The sequence below is a fragment of the Ceratotherium simum genome, chromosome 16 (genome assembly GCF_057802395.1).
Source record: "Ceratotherium simum simum isolate JZ-2026a chromosome 16, ASM5780239v1, whole genome shotgun sequence".
NCBI classification, from domain to species: Eukaryota; Metazoa; Chordata; class Mammalia; order Perissodactyla; family Rhinocerotidae; genus Ceratotherium; species Ceratotherium simum.
Window position 1 is genome coordinate 40,548,059 of NC_141915.1, and position 22,061 is coordinate 40,570,119.

General features: G+C 38.3%; 2 protein-coding genes across 3 annotated transcripts; both read right to left on the reverse strand.

Moving 5' to 3' along the window:
• Nucleotides 1–7,160: 7,160 nt before the first annotated feature.
• Nucleotides 7,161–10,131, reverse strand: LOC101389133 (keratin-associated protein 1-5-like). The gene is made up of 3 exons (XM_087441136.1): nt 10,000–10,131; nt 9,759–9,843; nt 7,161–7,468 (listed from the first exon to the last, which is right to left on the reverse strand). Exons 1-3 carry the CDS (start codon nt 10,129–10,131, stop codon nt 7,161–7,163), a joined length of 525 nt encoding a protein of 174 aa, XP_087297262.1.
• Nucleotides 10,132–16,365: 6,234 nt separating this feature from the next.
• Nucleotides 16,366–16,851, reverse strand: LOC101388860 (keratin, high-sulfur matrix protein, B2C-like). Of its 2 annotated transcripts, XM_087441138.1 has the most exons (2): nt 16,722–16,851; nt 16,366–16,637 (listed from the first exon to the last, which is right to left on the reverse strand). In XM_087441138.1, exons 1-2 carry the CDS (start codon nt 16,849–16,851, stop codon nt 16,366–16,368), a joined length of 402 nt encoding a protein of 133 aa, XP_087297264.1. The 2 variants fall into 2 exon arrangements, with proteins under 2 accessions (XP_087297264.1, XP_014646183.1); XM_014790697.2 differs by having other exon boundaries at nt 16,366–16,851.
• Nucleotides 16,852–22,061: the final 5,210 nt, after the last annotated feature.

A 22,061-nucleotide genomic window follows, 5' to 3' on the forward strand; every position in this document is an offset into this window, starting at 1 on the left:
AAAAACCAAGACCCATATATATGCTGCATACAAGAGACACACTTCAGACCTAAAGACACTCACAAACTGAAAGTGAAGGGATGGAAAAAGATACTCCACGCAAATGGCAATGAAAAGAAAGCTGGGGTAGCAGTACTCATATCAGACAAAATAGACTTTAAAACAAAAACTGTAAAAAGAGACAAAGAAGGGCATTACATAACAATCAAGGGAACAATCCAACAAGAGGATATAACACTTGTAAATATCTACGCACCCAATGTAGGTGCACCTAAATATATAAAGCAATTATTAACAGACATAAAAACAGAAATAGACAGTAACACAATAATAGTAGGGGACTTTAACACTCCACTTACACCAATGGATAGATCATCCAAACAGAAGATCAATAAGGAAACATTGGCCTTAAATGACACACTAGAACAGATGGACCTAGTAGATATATACAGAGCATTCCATCCAAAAACCGAAGAATACACGTTCTTTTCAAATGCACATGGAACATCCTCCAGGATTGATCACATATTAGGCCACAAAACAAGTCTCCATAAATTTAAGAAGATTGAAATAATACCAAGCATCTTTTCTGACCACAACGGTATGAAACTAGAAATCAACTATAGGAAGAAAATCAGAAAAGCCACAAATACGTGGAGATTAAACAAAATGCTACTGAACAACGACTGGGTTAATGAAGAAATCAAAGAAGAAATCAAAAAATACCTGGAGACAAATGAAAATGAAAATACGACATGCCAGAATTTATGGGATACAGCAAAAGCTGTTCTAAGAGGGAAGTTTATAGCAATACAGGCCTATTTCAACAAACAAGAAAAATCTCAAATAAACAATCTAACAATGCACCTAAAGGAACTGGAAAAAGAAGAACAAACAAAGCCCCAAATCAGTAGAAGAAGGGAAATAATAAAAATCAGAGCAGAAATAAATGAAATAGAGACCAAAAAAACAATAGAAAAAATTAATAAAACCAAGAGCTTGTTCTTTGAAAAGATCAACAAAATTGACAAACCTTTAGCTAGACTCACCAAGAAAAAAAGAGAGAAGGCACAAATAAGTAAAATCAGAAATGAAAGAGGAGAGGTTACAACAGACACGTCAGAAATACAAAAGATTACAAGAGAATACTATGAAAAGCTATATGCCAACAAATTCGACAATCTGGAAGAAATGGATAAATTCTTAGAATCATAAAACCTTCCAAAACTGGATCAAGAAGAAGTAGAGAATTTGAATAGACCAATCACCAGTAAGGAGATCGAAACAGTAATCACAAACCTCCCCAAAAATAAAAGTCCAGGACCAGACGGCTTCCCTGGTGAATTCTACCAAACATTCAAAGAAGACTTAATACCTATCCTTCTCAAACTCTTCCAAAAAATTGAGGAGGGGGGGAAGCTCCCTAACTCATTCTACGAAGCTGACATTACCCTGATACCAAAACCAGACAAGGACAACACAAAAAAAGAAAATTACAGGCCAATATCACTGATGAACATCGATGCAAAAATCCTCAACAAAATACTAGCAAATCGCATACAACAATACGTTAAAAAGATCATACACCATGATCAAGTGGTATTTATTCCAGGTATGCAGGGATGGTTTAACATTCGCAAATCAATCAACATAATACACCACATTAATAAAATGAAGAATAAAAATCACATGATCATCTCAATAGATGCAGAGAAAGCATTTGACAAGATACAGCATCCATTTAGGATAAAAACTCTGAATAAAATGGGGATAGAAGGAAAGTACCTCAACATAATAAAGACCGTATATGACAAACCCACAGCTAATATCATCCTCAATGGTGAAAAACTGAAAGCTATCCCTCTAAGAACGGGAACCAGACAAGGATGCCCACTGTCACCACTCCTATTTAACATAGTATTGGAAGTCCTAGCCAGAGCAATCAGGCAAGAGAAAGAAATAAAAGGGATCCAAATTGGAAAGGAAGAAGTGAAACTGTCACTATTTGCAGATGACATGATTTTATATGTAGAAAACCCTAAAGAATCCACCAGAAAACTTTTAGAAGTAATAAACGAATATGGTAAAGTTGCAGGATACGAAATCAACATACGAAAATCAGTTGCATTTCTGTACACTAACAACGAAGTAGCAGAAAGAGAAATTAAGAATACCATCCCATTTACAATTGCAACAAAAAGAATAAAATATCTAGGAATAAACTTAACCAAAGAGGTGAAAGATCCGTACACTGAAAACTATAAAACATTTCTGAAAGAAATTGAAGAAGACACTCAGAAATGGAAAGATATTCCGTGCTCTTGGATTGGAAGAATTAACATAGTTAAGATGTCCATACTTCCTAAAGCCATCTATAGATTCAATGCAATCCTTATCAAAGTTCCAACAACACTTTTCACAGAAATAGAACAAAGAATCCTAAAATTTATATGGAACAACAAAAGACCCCGAATAGCTAAAGGAATCCTGAGAAAAAAGAACAAAGCTGGAGGTATCACACTCCCTGATTTCAAAATATACTCCAAAGCTATAGTAACCAAAACAGCATGGTACTGGCACAAAAACAGACACACAGATCAATAGAATAGAATTGAAAGCCCAGAAATAAACCCACACATCTATGGACAGCTAATCTTTGACAAAGGAGCCAAGCACATACAATGGAGAAAAGAAAGTCTCTTCAACAAATGGTGTTGGGAAAACTGGATAGCCATATGCAAAAAAATGAAAGTACACCCTTACCTTACACCATACACAAAAATTAACTCCAAATGGATTAAAGACTTGAATGTAAGACCTGAAACTGTGAAACTTCTAGAAGAAAACATAGGCAGTACGCTCTTCGACATCAGTCTTAGCAACATCTTTTCAAACACCATGTCTGACTGGGCAAGAGAAACAATAGAAAAAATAAACAAATGGGACTACATCATACTAAAAAGCTTCTGCACAGCAAAGGAAACCATCAACAAAACGAAAAGACAACCTAACAATTGGGAGAAGATATTTGCAAACCATACATCTGATAAGGGCTTAATCTCCAAAATATATAAAGAACTCATGCATCTCAACAACAAAAGAACTACCAACCCAATTAAAAAATGGGCAAAAGACCTGAACAGACATTTCTCCAAAGAAGATATACAGATGGCCAACAGACACATGAAAAGATGTTCAAAATCACTAACTATGAGGGAAATGCAAATCAAAACTACAATGAGATATCACCTCACGCTCGTCAGAATGGCTATAATTAACAAGACAGGAAACAACATGTGTTGGAGAGGATGTGGAGAGAAGGGAACTCTCATACACTGCTGGTGGGAGTGCAAAGTGGTGCAGCCACTAGGGAAAACAGTATGGAGATTCCTCAAAAAATCAAGGATAGAACTACCATATGATCCAGCTATTCCACTGCTGGGTATTTATCCAAAGGACTTGAAAACACCAATTTGTAAAGGTACATGCACCCCTGTGTTCATTGCAGCGTTATTCACAATAGCCAAGACTTGAAAGCAACCTAAGTGCCCATCAAGGGACGAATGGATAAAGAAGATGTGGTATATATACACAATGGAATACTACTCAGCCATAAGAAATGATGAAATCCAGCCATTTGTGACAACATGGATGGACATTGAGGGTATAATGCAAAGTGAAATAAGTCAGAGGGAGAAGGTCAAATACCATATGATTTCCTTCATTAAGTAGTAGATAATAACAACAATAAACAAACACATAGGGACAGAGATTGGATTGGTGGTTACCAGAGGGGAAGCGGGGAGGGAGGAGGGTGAAAGGGATAATTCAGTACATGTGTGTGGTGATGGGTTGTAATTAGTATTTGGGTGGTGAACATGATGTAATCTATGCAGAAATAGAAGTATAATGATGTACACCTGAAATTTTTACAATGTTATAAACCAATGTTACTGCAATAAACAAAAAATAAAAAAAATAAATAAATAAAATAAAATAGCCATTGTTAAATCTCCTGAACCTCACCACACTTTTCTTTATATCTAGTTCCTTAATTCATTCTCTATGAGTTTTGGAGTTAGACAGAATTGGGTTCAGATTTTATTTTATTTTTTATGAGAATATGTGGCTTAAGCAAGCTGTTTAGCTTCATTTAGACTTACTTTCCTTATCTACAAGCCAGGATAACAATATCTATTTCACGGGATTGATGTTAACTGTTAAATGAAATAAAGTTCACATGAGGCATATTGAGCATGTGGCATAACATATGGCACTAAACCAGGTCACTTTGGTTCCTGTCTTTCTCCTTCATGTGTGTCTTCCCCATCATTCTTCCTCCTTGTCTTTTCTGCTTGTTGTCCCCTGTCATTTTCATTGTGTCTTCTTTCTGTCTTTTCTTCTCTATTTTGTTCTTTTCTCTTCCTTTTCATTCTTTTCTTCATCCTTTATTATCTTAATGCCCCCCCCCATATTTTCTCCTATCCATTTTGTTATCCATCTACTCATAATATGGTCAATGAACCTCAATTAAAAAAGGACTTTTGCTTTAGAATTTGTAACTGATGTCCTTTTGCCATCACTGAACTGTTTATGCATCTCAAATCCTCTTAGGTGAGATGTATAGGAAGTTGCTATTTTGAGACCTTATTGGAGTCTATTGCATAGTGTAGCAGTTAAGAATGTCTAGGTTTCCAGTTTTGGAAAAGTCAATAAATATTGGCTTGATCAAAGGACTTATTCTTCTCACAGGAAGGCCGCTTCTAACATTGGTTCAGAGGCTCCACTATGTCAGGATCAGTGTCTCTTCCACTCTCTTGGGATTTTGTAGCTCCGGGAATCCTAGTGTGTTGAAAGTAAGAAGAAGAGTCAGAGTGAAGAGGAAGTGGGAGCACCAGCAATGTGTGTCATTTTTATCAACAAAGGAATGCTTTCTCAGAAGCATATAGCTGGCTTCTGTTTAGATTTCATCAGCCTGTCCTGTGTCTCTCTATTTCTGTAACTTTGTTTTTTTTTTTTTTAACTCATCAACTTGTGTCTTAATGTTGGACTACAGGCTTCTGCAGGTCATAGTAGGGTGGACACTTTGGCAACTTTGTACTGTCTCCGTACTTTTGCCTTTTTCAGAATGTCATATGGTTGGAATCAGATAGTGTGCAGCCTTTTCAGATTGGCTTCTTTCTTTGAGCAATATGCATTTAAGATTCTTCTATGTCTTTCTGTGGCTTGATAAATCATTTCTTTTTCACAGAATAGTATTCCATTGTACAGATGTAATACAGTTTGTTTATCCATTCGCCTATTGAAGGACATCTTGGTTGCTACCAATTTTTGGCAATTACAAAGAAAGCTGCTATAAACATTCACATGCAGGTTTTTGTGTGGACATAAGCTTTCAGCTTATTTGGGTAAATTACTGGGTTGTATGGTAAGACTGTGTGTAGCTTTATAAGAAATGGCTCAACTGTCTTCCAAAGTGGCTGTACCGTTTTGCTTTTCCACCAGAAATGAGTGAGAGTTCCTGTTGCTCCACCAACATTCACCAGCGTTTTGTGTTGTCATTGCTTTGGATTTTAGCCATTCTAGTAGGCTTGCAGGTTGGGTTGTTTTTCACTCACTCTTCTCTTTCCATTTACAATGACCTTCAAGGCCCACTTCAAAGATAACCTCCCTTGCGAAGTCCTCCCTGATGCTGGCCCCAGCATAGCCCCTTCTGGCCCCTAAGTGATTACTTCCTCTGTGAAATTCTGTTACTGGCCCATCTGTCTTCTTCTTTGCAGTCCACATAACCAAGATATTACTTTCCACAGCAGTGGCCATCCGGAGCTTCTCCACAATTTCTGAGAGTTCCTGAGGCGTTACTTTCTTGTGGTTCCCCCTGCTCTGCCTTGCTCCTGGGCTGTCTCCATCTTCCCTTGAACCAACCCAGACGTGAAACTCAGCTCTTTCACTGGTTTTCAAAGGAAAGTTGACCTACCCCAAGGATTGTGTGAGTTTGGTAACTTAAAGGGGAAGGATCATAGAGTAATATTCATGACCTCCTGACTAGATCTCTCCTCTCTTCTTTTTTCTCCTCACTCCATTTCTGAAGTACAACATATTCTTCTCTTTGTGTAATTGTGTAATTGTTTCACATCTTTCTCTTAGGCTCTTGGGGTTACCAACATGTATGTCCCATGTGAATGCACTTATTATAATTTGGGCTATCAAGGCATAGTGGCCATGAAAGCATCATGCCTAAGATAGAGCATAGTTTCTTCTACCAACTGCTAAGAGAATACAGTTTATCTCATCACATTGTATGCAGCTATTTTCACACATACACTTTTTTCTTTCTGGATCGTAAGGTCGTCAAAGATAAGAATTAATTCTTCATCTTTCTGATCTCCATAGTTCCTGCTTTAGACGTGGTGTCTGTGAATTTTTATTGAATAAATGAATGAATGAATACACTACATATGACTTCAGTCTCTTTTAAAAAGAAACGCATGTATTTCTTTCAAGTAAGCATTCTTGAATTATAAGCCATTAACCCATTTTATGTACAAGTGGAAACACAGACCATGATTTTTTTGCCCAGTATATAACATTTATTAAGAAATGACAGAAGACACTGTATCACAGATATAATTGAAATAGCCAACAGGCAAGATCATTATCTTATTAAAAAGAAGGGGATGGAATCAGATGTTGAAATATAGAAAAGTCGAGCCTACTTCTTAGAAGCTGAATGTTGGATGAAGAGCTTCAATTTTCTCTAGTGACATTTGAGGAATGTCACTTTGCTATACTCTGGTGCCTTTGCCGTTGGAAAAATTTTTAGGTAAACAGAAGCTAAAAATAGACCATAAAGCAGGGAAAAATTAGACTTGTGGACAGTTCTCAAGGGTAAATACCAAAATATGTCAGTAATTTTCAATCATGCAGGAAAATCAGAAGTAGTATATCCAAAGCAAGTTTATGATCAGCAGGTGGGTTCCGGCATGTCTGTGTTCTCAGTGGAGAGTCAAGGTGTTCACTGTAGAATGGAATCAGGCAGAACTCATATATACTTGGTAGCCCCAAAACAAAAACCCAAATGGAAATCTAAGAAGTTGGTGGTCCAGGGGTGGTTGAGGAGATAAACTGTTCAGAGATACCGTGGCTTGGGCAATTGAAAATCAGCAGCCTAGCTTGTAGCAGGTGGGCTCACAGCAGGTGGGCTGGCAGCAGCAGGCTGGGTGGCAGCAGGACTGTCCACAGTAGGATGGGCGGCAACAGGAGGCCTGGGCCTGGTGCAGCTCACAGCAGGATGGGGGGGTGCAGCTCACCACACAGCAGGGGGACAGGGAGGTGCCCTCCACTCGGCAGTCAGGGCGGCACCACCTGGTGCAGTAGCTCACCGCTCCGTAACCACCCTCCTGGCCACCACCAATGCCACCACCAATGCCATAGCTGGTCTGGCAGGAGCTTGGCTGGCAGCAGCTGGAGTCACAGGTCCCACTGGTGAAGCAGCTAGGAAATCCACAGGAGCTGGTGGAGCAGCAGGCCATGGTGTCGGGAGCTGGGTTGAGACTTGTGTTGGGTTGGAGTTTTGGTGATGATTCTATGTCCAGCCCTTTATATAGGTGGGCCAGCTGCTATTTATAAAATTCTTAACAGATTTTCCTTGTTTTTATTTAAATTTGTTCCTCAGTGGTCCTCTGATTGGCTTACATTGAAATACTTATGACACATTATGAGCAGCAGTGTGGAGATTACGTCGTTTTATAATTGCATTGGGATTCCTCATATGGGTCCTTTGCTCTTTGGAATACATCTGTGGTTTCCCAGGTTCAAAGAGTCCTCCCATTTTAGTCCACGTCAGCACCCTCGTTTTGTGAGGAGGTTGTTCCATGTGACACTCTGTCAAGATCTCTAAGGCTGAGAGTAATTGTGCTCCTATTTTTAACCATTATTTTTTCTTCTGGATATTCAGACTGCGTTCTCTTGAATTTAGACATCAGGACATTTCCACTGAATGGAAAGAGCGCCTTTGGTCAGACATAATTAAAAGCTTTCAACTCATCTACTCCAACAGCAAATCAAATTACCACTATAGTTCCTTTGATTTCAACCAATTTGAAATGTGTAAATATTATTCGTGTTCCAGGCCAGAAATCTTTTCTTTTGAACCAACTGACACAGTATATATTCAGGCATCTAGCAGAGTGCTTAGCTCCTGGGAGAACCCTAATAAATGTTTATTGAATCTGATTTTGAATGGGTGGAGTAAAAGACATGATTCATGGATGGCTGTACCACTTATAAATGATTATTAAATAGAATTTTCAAGCTGTAGTGCCTCTCTTGAAGGAGTCCTTGTTATTGTCAAAAGAGGCGAGGAAACGCTGAAATTTTTCTTCTACGCTTAATAGTTGAACCAAGGCTCAGGAAAAAGCATCTGGGAGTTATGACACTTTGAAGACTGCACTGCCATCTATTTTATTTGCCTCTGAAATGCGAAATCTTGTGTGTGATCTATCATTGCTACCAATGAAATGATATGGGTAAGTGCTGGGAGCTTGTAAATAACTCGGGAAATATTTTTCTTTAAGTGTCCCGTATTTTGTCCTGTTGCATATTGTACATTGTGCTCAAATGCTTAATGAAGAATTGAAAAATTAAATGGTAAAAGGTATTTTTTGTTCTAGATTTGTGTTAACTTCTTAAGAGAACATCCTTCAAATTGGGTTGCAAAGTGCAAAATAGATAGTTGTTTCAGATTTCTAATGCATGTGTCTGACAAATTGTGATGGTAGGCCTCACTGGGCATCCATAGTAGACCAGAGACACACCTTACACATACTTACAGTAAATAGAGGTGAGTGTTGGGAGTTGAAGCTTAGAGAGCATTTTGGGGATCAGTGGGAAGAATATAACAGACTAAGGCATAGAAATTAAATCTAAATGCTCTTGGAAAGTAGATAATATCTGAGAGAGACTATCTGGTAGATATTTTAAAATCTATTCAGTAGGTTATACAGTTTTTTTAGATAGTGGCCAAGCATGAGGGAGAACATCTAGTATATTAAATGGAAGGAGATTAATAGTAGAAGTACATTGGGTAGAAATCCCATAGCCTTGATCAACCTGAAATTTTTAGCTAAAAGTGGCTTCGTTGGTCTAGACCTAATCGTAACAGGTTAGAGCATGTAAGTATTTGAATAACTATAAAGATCATTTAATGCATGGGACATTTTATTAATTGATGGATTCAAGCATACTGTAATTTGTATTTAATCTTTCTGTTTTAGACTTTATGTTTATGCCTTAGGATTATTATCAAAATACAAATCCACTCTTCTTGAATTCTAGCTAAAGGTGGACAAGCTTAAGGGTAGAAGGAAGAAAATAACTCAGTTTGCTTTGAACATTTAAACATTTTATTTGAAATTAACAGGGGATATTCAAGGAGAAAGCAGGGCTGAAAATACATGGAGATCAAGAGATAGGGAGGAGAACAGAGATGTGACTGAAACGAAGAACTATCCCACCCTTGTACCCTGCTCAAGCAAGGCAGGATATTGCAGACCCTCTGACTGATATATGTTTTCAATGGGCTAATTCAGCATGTCCAAGAGGGTCCTGACGAATACTTTTGTTATTTCTGAGCAGCTTAGAAACATCGTGATCTTAGCATCCAAGTAAAATTGAACATTTCTTTAGAGATCAGTGCAGTTTTGCTGTGCTTCCCCTTTCATTCTTAAGTAATCAGCAACCTTGCTTTTAACAGGTGGGCTGGCAGCAGGTGGGCTGGCAGCAGCAGGCTGGGCGGCAGCAGGACTGTCCACAGTAGGATGGGCGGCAACAGGAGACCTGGGCCTGGTGCAGCTCACAGCAGGATGGGGGGGTGCAGCTCACCACACAGCAGGGGGGCAGGGAGGTGCCCTCCACTCGGCAGTCAGGGCGGCACCACCTGGTGCGGTAGCTCACAGCTCCGTAACCACCCTCCTGGCCACCACCAATGCCACCACCAACGCCACCACTGATGCCACAGCTGGTCTGGCAGGAGCTTGGCTGGCAGCAGCTTGGCTGGCAGCAGCTGGAGTCGCAGGTCCTGCTCATGGTGAAGGAGGGAAAGCCACAGAAGCTGGTGGAGCAGCAGGCCATGGTGTCAGGAGTTGGGTTGAGAGTTGGGTTGCTTTGAGAAGTTTCTGAGTTTGGGCTGCCCTTTCTACATCTGGCCTTTTATACATTCCCTAGAGCTGCGTACTTCCCTAACATTTAGCGTCTTTGCTTGATACTATTTGCAAAGTCAGTCTCTGATTGGCTAATACCTGAGTTGTTTAGAAAGTTATAAATAGCATTTCAATAGTCTGCTTTGTCATTGCTCAATTAAGTCTCATTATGTTTCTTCTTTGCCCTCTGGAGCAAGTGAAGGCTCATTATGGAAGCCAATCACGGTAGCACCTCTTTATGCAAGTCACATGACAGAGTAGACTTGGGCCAACCGTTGCCCAGGCTTGCTTTGTCATACCTGTTCTTTGATAACCTTTAGTTTATCTAAACTGGACATTTTCTTCCTAGGTGGTCACTCAATTAAGGATCATGATTTCATAGGCAATTTGTCGAGACTCGGAATGACTAACATTAATGTCATCAAAACATGAGCTATAACCTCAACATCACCATTCAAAAGAGTATGTCTTTCTATGATGAATTTTTGCAAGGTATAGTATCCTTAGAGCTCTAATGAGCATTTTCACCTTCAATCATCAAGGCGCATATTCTCCACTGAAACCCTCAATGTCTTTTGCTAATATTATTTCCTACTAAATATGTGCTAGCAATGAATACTCATTTTAGCAAGTCAAACAGTACACAGGCATATAAAGAAAAGTAAATATTTTTCCTTACTTCCCCAAAACACACATATCCCTTCCAAAACTGGTAATCCAGAGATAATCAATATTACCAGTCTAGTGCATATTCTTCGACACTTTTCTTCTTGTTTTCACAAACACTAACCAGCGTATATACATATATGTCTTCTACTTCAGTAAAGTTGGGTTTCCTATAGATATATGTTTTTTTAAAAATTAAATTCTAGTAAAATACATATAATTTACCATCTTAACCATTTTTAAGAGTACAGTTCACTACATCCACTTTAAGTACATCCACTTGTGCAATTGATCTCCAGAACTCTTTTAATCTTGCAAAACTGAAACTATATGTCCATTAAACAACAACTTTCCCATTCTCTCCTCCCCAAGCCCTTGGCAACCACCATTCTACTCTGCGTCTTGATGAATTAGACCACTCTACGTACCTCATATAAGTGGAATCATATGGTATACATCTTTTTGTCACTCGCTTATTTCACTTAGCATAATATCCTCAAGATTAACACATGTTGTAGAATCTGTCAGAATTTCCTTCCTTTTTAAGGCTGAATAATATTCAGCCTTTTTAAGGCTGAATAATAATAACATACACATGTAGTGTGTGAATACACTACAATTTGTTTATCCATTCATCCATTGATGGACACTTGGATTGCTTCCACCTTTTGACTATTATGATTAATGCTGCTGTCAGTTTGCAAACTGGCCCCCACACACAGAGGGCAAGGAGAGACTGAAGAAAGAGGCAGACCATTCCAGATTGGTAGGTGGCAAGTTTAATAAGCAAGCGAACTTACTTACGAAGCTTGTCTTGGACAGCTGCAAGACGAGTAGATCTCTGCACCCCTCCACCAAATCTTAAAAGTTTATATAGAGGCCTTCGCTAGGTTTAGTCATATATAGTGTCCAGATGGTTTTAACAACACATTCTGTTCTCAAGGCTGCAACCTTGAAATGGCTCACATTGTGGGAATGGTAGGCAGAGTGTATATTCCAAGGACAGGGGAAGGAGTGAGAACCCTCCAATTGCCCAGATGCATCTCTTGGGTCAACTGGTGGTCACACCCTCTCGATTACCTCCTCCAACAGCTACCATGAACACAGGTGTACAAATATCTCTTCAAGAATGTGCTTTCAATTCTTTTGTGTATATGCCTAGAAGTAGAATTACTGGATCATACAGTAATTCTATTTTTACTTTTTTGAGTAACTGCCATACTGTTTCCCATAGCAGCTGTACCATTTTACATTCCCACTAACAGTGCACAAAGGTTCTAATTTCTCCGTGTCCTTGCCAATGCTTTTTGTGTTTTTGAGAGTAGCCATTCTAATGTGTGTGAGGTGGTCTGACATTGTGGTTTTGATTTAAATTTTTGTAATGATTAGTGATATTGAGCATCTTTTCACGTGCTTGTTGGCCACTTGTATATCTTCTTTGGAGAAAGGTCCACTTAAGTCCTCTGCCCAATTTTTAATTGTTTTGTTGTTGTTATTGTTGTTCAGTTTAGGAGTTCTTTATATATTCTGGATATTAACCTCTTACTGGATGTATGATTTGTAAATGTTTTCTCCCATTCTGTAGATTGCCTTTTCTTTTTGTTAATTGTGTCCTTTGATGCATGAAAGTTTTTAATTTTGCTGTAGTTTAATTTATCTATTTTTCACTTTTGTTGCCTATGCTTTTGTGTCATATCCAAAAAATCATTGCCAAATCCAGTGTCATGGAGCTTTTCCTTTATGTTTTCTTCTAAGAGTTTTATAGTTTTAGCTCTTATATTTAGATCTTTGATCAATTTTGAGTTAATTTTTGTATATGGTGTAAGGTAAGGGTCCAACTTCATTCTTTTGCATGTGGATATCCAGTTTTCCGAACACCATTTGTTGAAAAGACTGTCATTTCTCATTGAATGGTCCTGGCACCCTTGTTGAAAATCATTTGACTGTATGTGTGAGAGTTTATTTCTGGGCTCTCTATTCTATTCTGTTTGTCTATATTTCTGCCTTTATGTCAGTAACATACTGTTTTGGTAACTATAGCTTTGTAATAAAGCTTGAGATCAACAAGCATGATGCTTCCAGCTTTGTTCTTCTTGCTTTGGCTATTTAGAGTCTTTTGTCATCCCATACAAATTTTAGGATTTTTTTTCTATTTCTGTGAAAAATGCCATTGGAATTTAGATAGGGATTGCATTGAATCTGTAGATTACTTTGGGTGGTATTGACATTTTAACAATATTAATTCTTCTAATCCGTGAGCATGGACTACCTTTCCATTTATTTGTGTCTTCTTCGGTTTCTTTCATCAACGTCTTATGATTTTCAGTGTACAGATCTTTCACCTTCTTGGTTAAATTTATTCTTAAGTATTTTATTCTTTTTGATACTATCAGAAATGGGATTGTTTTCTTAATTTCTCTTTCTGGTAGGTGGTTGTTAGTATATAGAAATGCAACTGGTTTTTTACATTGATTTTATATCCTACAAGTGTACTGAATTTGTTGAATTGTTCTAACAGTTTTTTTGATGGAGTGTTTAGGGTTTTCTATATATAATATCATGTCATCTGCAAACAGAGACAATTTTACTTCTTTCTTTCTGATTTGGTTGCCTTTTATTTCTTTTTCTTGTCTAATTGCTCTGGCTAGGACTTCCAGTACTATCATAAATAGAACAGATGAAAGTGGGTATCCTTGTCTTGTTCCTGATCTTAGAGGAAAAGCTTTCAGTCTTTCACCACTGAGTATGATGATAGTGTGGGCGTTTCAAATATGGCTTTTATTATGCTGAGGTAATTTCCTTTTATTCCTTTTTTGTTGAGTGTTTTATTTTTTTTAATCATAAAAGAGAGCTGAATTTCATCAAATGCTTTTTATTTATCTATTGAAATAACCATGTGTTTTCCCTCCCTTCATTCTGCTATGTGATGTAATACATTGATTGATTTTCATATGTTGAGCCATCCTTGCATGCTAGGATAAAATCCCACTTGGTCATGGTGTATAATCCTTTTAATGTGCTTTTGAATTCTGTTTAATAGTATTCTTTTGAGGAATTTTGCATCAATATTTATTAGGGATATTGGTTTATAATTTTCTTTTCTTGTAGCGTCTTTGCTTGGCTTTGGTACCAAGATAATGATGACCTCATAGAATGAGTTTGAAGTGTTTCCTAATCTTCAGTTTTTTGGAAGACCTTGAGGAGGATTGGGATTGGTGTTAATTTTTCTTTAGATGTTTGGTAGAATTGACCAGTCAGGCCTTCTAATACTGGCACATTCTCTGTTGGGAGGTTTTTTTTATTACTGATACAATCTCCTTATTAGTTATAGATCTGTTTAGATTTTCTATTTCTTCATGATTCAGTTTTTATATGTTGTGTGTTTCTAGGAATTTATCCATTTCATCTAGGTTATCCACTTTGTTGGCCTAGCCTATACATATTACTCATTCTTTTAAATAGCCATGCAATATTCCAGAATTTGACCATACCACACTCTATTCAATCATCCCCCTATTGATAAATCCTCAATCATTTTTAGTTTTTCATTTTTAATTTAAAAAAATCATAGAATTTTAAGCTGAAGGAGACTTTAAATGGATCATATTTAGGTGATTAGAGATGGTCACATGATGTAGGGGACTGAGCTCTTAACTAAGAATTAAATTAAGTTATTTATACTAAATAGGCTTCTCAACTTGGTTCTACCATTAAGTGACTGTGAATCTCAGACAAGTCACTTAATCCCTCTGAACATTGGTTTATTCATCTGTAAAATGACAGGGCTAAAACACCTCAGACACCTCAGGGCTAAAATTGTGTAATTGCTCTACCAGACCATTCATTCTTTAAGGGCGTGATCTGCTCATGTCTGATTCACTTTGGTATCCTACATAGTACCTTTTGGACCATCTTGCATGTAGATGCTCAGTAAATGCTTGTTGAATAAAAGAGGGAATGAATGATTAGCAGTGTACGGTAATGATAAACAGCCAAATTTGCTTTTACAAAAGTCACTTTTATTTTATATTTTTTGTTTTATTATATATTTTTTTCTCAGCAGGAGCTGTTAGGTAGTGATAGCTACCTAAGTGGTCAGTAGTTAAAATCAAAGGGGAAAGAGGACAAAATGTGTCTCCATTTCTGTTCTGTTGTTCAAAGGTGTTTTCTGGATTGAATCAGATCTCTGGATGATATGTCAGGGAAACTGATTCTTTGCTTACATGTTATCCTTTATTCACCCTTTCTAATTTCTTGATTTTTGTGAATCCTTGAATGAATAAGGCATTGCCATTTTAACCAAAGTAATATTCATAATAAAAAGGAATACTTTCAGTCCCCTCCAGTTCTAATTCTAATGAATTAATCCTGATCCTTGTCCAAAAAAACCACCCAAATTTATTAAGCATTCCCTGATACTTGTGTTTAAATGTGTATAAATTCACTTTATATGTGTATTATATATAAATGCATGTATATGTATAATAAATAAATGTATATTTCAGTTAAGTGAAAATTTTAAACCAAAGTAGATATGTTGACTCTAAAATTAGAGCAAAATCTTTATTATTCTCACTTTCAGTTTAGAAACTTGGAAATAAAGTTTTGGAAGTAAAAATCTCCAGCTAATTGAAAGCATATTTCCTCAGAGAGGCTTCTCTAACTTATAGTTCTCTTGCTTTACTCTGCAAGACTATAGGTAAATAGAAGAGTGTGGTTTATTAGCATACATTACTATTGTTTGAAGGTTGCCTATAAGAGCATTCCTTTAACAGATATGAAAAAATAGGTCCTATTCTGGCTCTAGATTCAGAGGTCCTGACTTTAACTTTCTGGTTGTGAAAGCACTGTGTGAGGTCAGGTTACGGTAATAGAGCCTGTGCCATTTCTGCGGCCCTACGTAGCCGCCTTTGCTGTATCATTTTATGGGGATTAACTTCCACTGGATCTGATCAAATTTCCTAATATGGTATGAGAAGAGCAACGTGGGATATCAAAACCAGAATAAAATCTTTTGTATGATTTTCTATGAAACATACATCATGAGCACACTCAATGAAGAAAAAGAGATATGTTTGCTGCATCAAATAGATATAATTTATTAGACCTTAGTATATTATTTCCCTTTCACAGGAAGTGCAATTTGCAGGATAGTGGAGTATAGCAGGTGAATGTATCTGAGAAGGACAGGCGGTTTTTCCATGACCTTGACAGCACTGAGCCAAGGAGAGTAGGATCAAATATTTGCCGAAGGTCAGCCCCAAGGCAAATTGGTTTTCCCATTTTTTGAGTCAAATTTGTGTTTTGGCAGCCTCAGTGGGGAGATCAGTGTCTTTCCAGTATTGAATGGAATCAGATAGGTCTGTGGGGCCCAAATATTTGGTAACTCCCACAACAAAAGCCAAATAAAAGTTCAAGAACTTGTTAATGGTCCAGTAGTGGATGAAGAGATACTTAGTTCATGAATCGAGTTGGAAGTTGAAAATCAGTAACCTGGCTTTTAGCAAGTGGGCTCACAGCAGCTAGGCTCACAGCAGGTGGGCTGGCAGCAGCAGGCTGGGCGGCAGCAGGACTGTCCACAGTAGGATGGGCGGCAACAGGAGGCCTGGGCCTGGTGCAGCTCACAGCAGGATGGGGGGGTGCAGCTCACCACACAGCAGGGGGGCAGGGAGGTGCCCTCCACTCGGCAGTCAGGGCGGCACCACCTGGTGCGGTAGCTCACAGCTCCGGAGCCACCCTCCTGGCCACCACCAATGCCACCACCAACGCCACCACCGACGCCACCACCGATGCCACAGCTGGTCTGGCAGAAGCTTGGCTGGCAGCAGCTGGTCTGGCAGGAGCTTGGCTGGCAGCAGCTGGTCTGGCAGGAGGTTGGCTGGCAGCAGCTGGTCTGGCAGGAGCTTGGCCGGCAGCAGCTGGAGTCGCAGGTCCCACTGAGGGTAAAGCTGGGGAGTCCGCAGAAGCTGGTGGAGCAGCAGGCCATGGTGTCAGGAGTTGGGTTGAGAGTTGGGTTGCTTTGAGAAGTTTTGAGTTTTGACAGTGATCCCCACACTGGGCCTTTTATAAGCCTTGGGCAGCTATTATTTACATAATTCCCCAAATCTCTTCCTTGTTTGTGTTTAAAATAACTTGTCTCTGAAAGATAATTGCCCTTAACAAATTAAGTTATTTGTTCAACCTTCTGAAAGGCTTTGAAAGTTGATTTAATTTGGTCTTTAATTAAGATTCTTTACCAGGGTCAAGTAGTCATGAGCGTTCATCGGGTGCATAACCCCTAACTCCCCGTATTTGTTAAAATTTGCTCATTGTCCAAAGAATAATTGACTGCTGCCTCACCTTTAGGGAGTGTCAATATTACTCAATGTTGACCCTGATAATTGAGGTCTTGGGTCTCACATGACAGTTTAATTCTCAGCCACGTGGCCTCCAATGTTGACTGCTGCCCCTTCTCTACCTTTCCCATCCTCACTTTGCCCGTGAAGCAAAGTGATTCAGCTGGCCAGAAAGGGATGCTTTCTTTGGGGCTGGGAAATGTGGATGAATTGTCACTGATAACATTTTTGGAGTGTTTATTATGTACCCAAATGGTTCTGAGTACTTTGCTTGTACCAATTCATTTAGTTTTCACGGCAATCCTGTGGGGTAGATATCATTGCTAGTCCCATCATTCATGTGAGGAAACTGAGCCACAAACAGATTTAAGTCATTTGTCCGAGTTCACACTGAGAAGTGCTGCATCTGAAATTTGAACCCATGCCATCTGACTCCACACTAAACTCTTAACCGCTGTAGTCAATTCCCTCCTTTCCACATAAGCAGTTGTTCTAGGGAAAATTGAAAGGTGAAAGCCAGATGGGAAAATTTGCCTACTTCTTTCATACATTTTTGAGAGTAAAGGGAAGAAAAGCAGAGCTGAGGGTGAGTAATAGCACTGGTTATTAGAGATTTCTCTAGAGATTTTATTTTTTAAACTGTATAATAAGCATACTTCAAGAAAATCTCAAGTGCCAAAAAAGTTAACCCACAAGACTTGTGACTTCTTCTAATCTTTGATTTTAGGATATTCTATAGATTTAATTTTTTTAATTGAGATATAATTGACATATAACATTGTATTAGTTTTAGGTGTACAACATAATGATATGATATATGTATATACTGTGAAATGATCACCACAGTAAGTTTAGTTAACATTCATCACCACACATAGTTACAAAATTTTTTATCCTGTGATGAGAATAAATGTTCTTAACTGCATAAAAATCATATTCTTGATATATTAATACTGGAGTATATGGCATACTGTAGTATGTTAGATCTGCAGTATGCAGTTTACTATAGATGTTACAAACTCATCCGATTAGCTGGAAAATTTATGTAATTCGAATGAGCCAATTGATGAGGGTGATGGTGAAGCTTTTGTTTAGGTGCAGTGAGAGGCGACCTGGTCTCCATGGAGCATGGACTCTATTACAGGCAAATGGAAGTTAAAATGCTGCTCATGGGGTTTGAACCAGAACCAAGTGTTAGTTCTGCTTCTCCAGAAATAATAGCTTTGAGTTTAGATCATAACTCTTCCCAAGTCAGAATCAAGACATTTTCAAATCCCACATCAAATGTGAATTAAAAGGTATGGCTCTTTGTGAATTTTTTGCTTCTTCTCCTTAAGCAAATCTTTGATTAGCTAATTTTTCCACCTTGGATGTTCGAAATACGTGGATTTGTCATTACTACAATCTCAGGAGGTATCTAAATTCATATATAAATTCAGCAGAACCTTTGGTACAAAAAAGATTTATCTCCCTTGCGAAAAGTTCATATGTTTGAGCAGTTGAAGTACACATTGATAAGGGCACCGGAGATAGTAGCGTCGCATATCAGATTTCCATTTCTGTGCTTTTCTACCGTGGCATTGTTTCAACATCTCCTTCAGGGCAAAATTTAACTCATTTCTCATATTTCTGGTCTTTAGTTGCCCTTAGAGAATTATTGAGAATAAACTATTTTAGTCGGGGTTCTCCAGAGAAGCAGAACCAATAGGATGGATAGATAGATGATAGATAGATTTATTATGATAGATCGGATCACGCAGTTATGGAGGCTGAGAAGTCCCACCAGGAGCACTGAATTCTAAGGGCAGGAGAAGACGGATGTGCCAGCTCGAGCAAGGGAGCACATTCGCCCTTCCTCCACCTTTTTTGTTTTCCTCAGGCCCTCAGTGGATTGATTGACGCCCACTTGCATTGACGAGGGTGATTCATCTTCTTTAAACAACCCACAGCTTCAAATGCTAGTCTCTTCTGGAAGCACCCTCACAGACACACCCAGAAATAATGTTTTACCAGCTATCTGAGCATCCCTCAGCCCAGTCAAGTTGACACATAAAATTAATCATCACATAAGGTATGATGCTTAAAACTGGAGAATTCCAGTCCTGTGCTACAGAATGAAGACTAATCTGAACGTTCCTTTACCTCCTCTAAATAAATCAAGAAAATAAAGTTCTTTCCTACTACCACTTAAATCCACTTCTTCTTGATTGGTTCTCATACAAACAGAGTAAGAAGTTATAATCATTTGTGAACTTTCCCCCTGTAGATTTTCTATCCTGTTTAAATGCTAGATACCCCTATCCATGATCTTCTTTAGGAAAAAAAATGCCAGTACCTTTACATTTAAAGCTTTTTTTTTTTTTTTATGGTGCCAATTCTTTTTGGTTTTCATTACTTCATTTAAGTTAGGGGCCCAGACCATTCCAGCACCACAAGAAGAGAGGACGTGTTTGTCTGTTATTCTTGAATTTTTGCCTTCTGTTTATAGATACTAATGTATTGAGTTATTTTTCTCTAAGATGTCAGGGTTTCATTTTTCCAGTTATAAGTTTTGGGGGTTCTTCCAATTCCTTAAACTCCATTTTACCAGTTCTCAAAATCAGTTGCATCTGCCTTACTTAGATTCCTGAGAAATAAGACATGGTTGATGCACCAAGTGAACGAACACTCCCAACATCCTAAACCAAGTAACAAGATCTTTCTCTTCTTTCCGGAATGCCAGCCTGGGTCTGTTTGGTGCTTCTGAGCTGAGGCCCTTCTAAGTAAGATATGCATCCAACCTAAATCTTCCCAACCTGGTGGGAGACAAGAGAGTGGTATATGAGGGGAATAGTGTTGGCCACGTTTTAGAGGTGTTGTGTGCAAATGTGTAAGCTGTGCCCTGATGGGGGGCTCTGTGCACTCAAAGGAAGGAGAACCTTATCCTTCACACAAAGAGCTGTAGGCTCAACAAGCTGTGTATTTCTTGGGCTGTATCCATCCAAAGGTGATGCTTTTTTCTAATTCTTGTAAAGTTGTGCTAGTGGACACCCCACCCCTTTGATTTTTTTTAAAATTAAGGTGAAATTCACATAACATACAATTAACCATTTTAAAGTGTACAGTTGAGTGGCATTTAGTGTATTCACGATGTTATGCAACCACCACACCTCACGCTAGTTTCAAAACTTTCTCATCACCCCAGAAGAACACCTAGTAACCTTAAAGTAATCATTCCCCATTCCCCTCTACCTCCAGCCATTGGCTTACCACTTTGATTTTATGACCAAAGATTTTATCCATTAGAATGGAAGCTCTATTATGCGTCTTTTATTTCATCCTTGCTTCATTCTAGAACTCTCTCTGGAGATTAGAATAAGAATGGGGTTAGTGTATAACAGCATCATGTTCATTTAAATCCATCCGGTAATGGACATTTATTTTCTACTTCATAATACATGAGAGAATTGTATAGGTATTATAGGTATTATAGAAACATCAGTTGACATTCCCTTTCATCATTTCCCAAAGTATATTTTGAGGAACACTAGTGTTACAGGATGTTAGCTGGCAATAAATGAATAGAGGATTCCGTGGTTAAATGAGTTGGGGAGTGATGGTTACAGAGATTCCTTTATTGTAGGACATCTCAGTTCCTTTAACATTCTAATGTGCTTTTTATATAAAACTTCAAGTTGGTGATAACACATGCAACATTATTTGGCCATTGAGTATTTTTCCCCCTTAGGCATCTGAAGGGACTAATTGTCAATGTGTCACTGTTTAGGAAGTGACCTCCTATCCTATGTGTGGAAGGGACAGCGTAAGTAATAAAACTCAATTCTCTCATTTTCCAGGTTAGAAATAGGTGCTCAGGCAGGTGAAGTGGCTTACTCAGAAATTCATGGATAATTCTCTACAAAACAGGGACTAGAACTCAGGATACCTTTACATCTTATGGTATTATTGTAAATTCTTGTGTTTACTGTCTTTCTAATTGTGTTACCCTTTTTATACCCTTGATGATGGAAAGAACTGTACAGAGAATCATATATGAATGAAATGGATGGATTTGGCAACATCTCAAGAAGCTAAACAATATAAAATTCCCTATTGTAAAACTGATCTTCTAGAACACCTAGCCCATCATTTTCACATCTGAGGACCTTGGGAAATAATTCCTAGATACTGATATATTCTTTTAGTCATATATTTTGGCTGTAGAATATTAGTCTATTAAATGGCAAAACAAAGGAAAACCACCTTTTAAAGACCATTGTTAAAAGTACAATAATGGAGCCAGCCCCGTGGCTTAGTGGTTAAGCGCGCGTGCTCTGCTACTCGCAGCCCGGGTTCGGATCACGGCCGCATACCGACGCACTGTTTGTCCGGCCATGCTGAGGCCGCGTCCCACATACAGCAGCTAGAAGGATGTGCAACTATGACATACAACTATCTACTGGGGCTTTGGGGAGAAAAAGGGCGGGGGGGGAAGGAGGAGGATTGGCAATAGATGTTAGCTCAGGGCCAGTCTTCCTCAGCAAAAAGAGGAGGATTGGCATGGATGTTAGCTCATGGCTGATTTTCCTCAAAAAAAAAAGAAAGAAAAAGTACAATAATAAAGAAAAACCATAGTGCCATGTCACATTTATTGAGATTTTGAAAAATCCTAGTACACCAGTGTCAACAAATTTCAAAGAAAAGAAAGCTCCCACAATGACTTATCACTGAAAAATGAAAAATTTTATTAAATCCAGAACCCAATGAGCTGTTGAAATATTTCAGATGGTACTTATAGTAAAGTATTATACATCCTTTTCAGATTGTAGGACTTCTGTTGATATTCAGGTCTATGAAATATTTTTGGTCTTCTATTATAAAT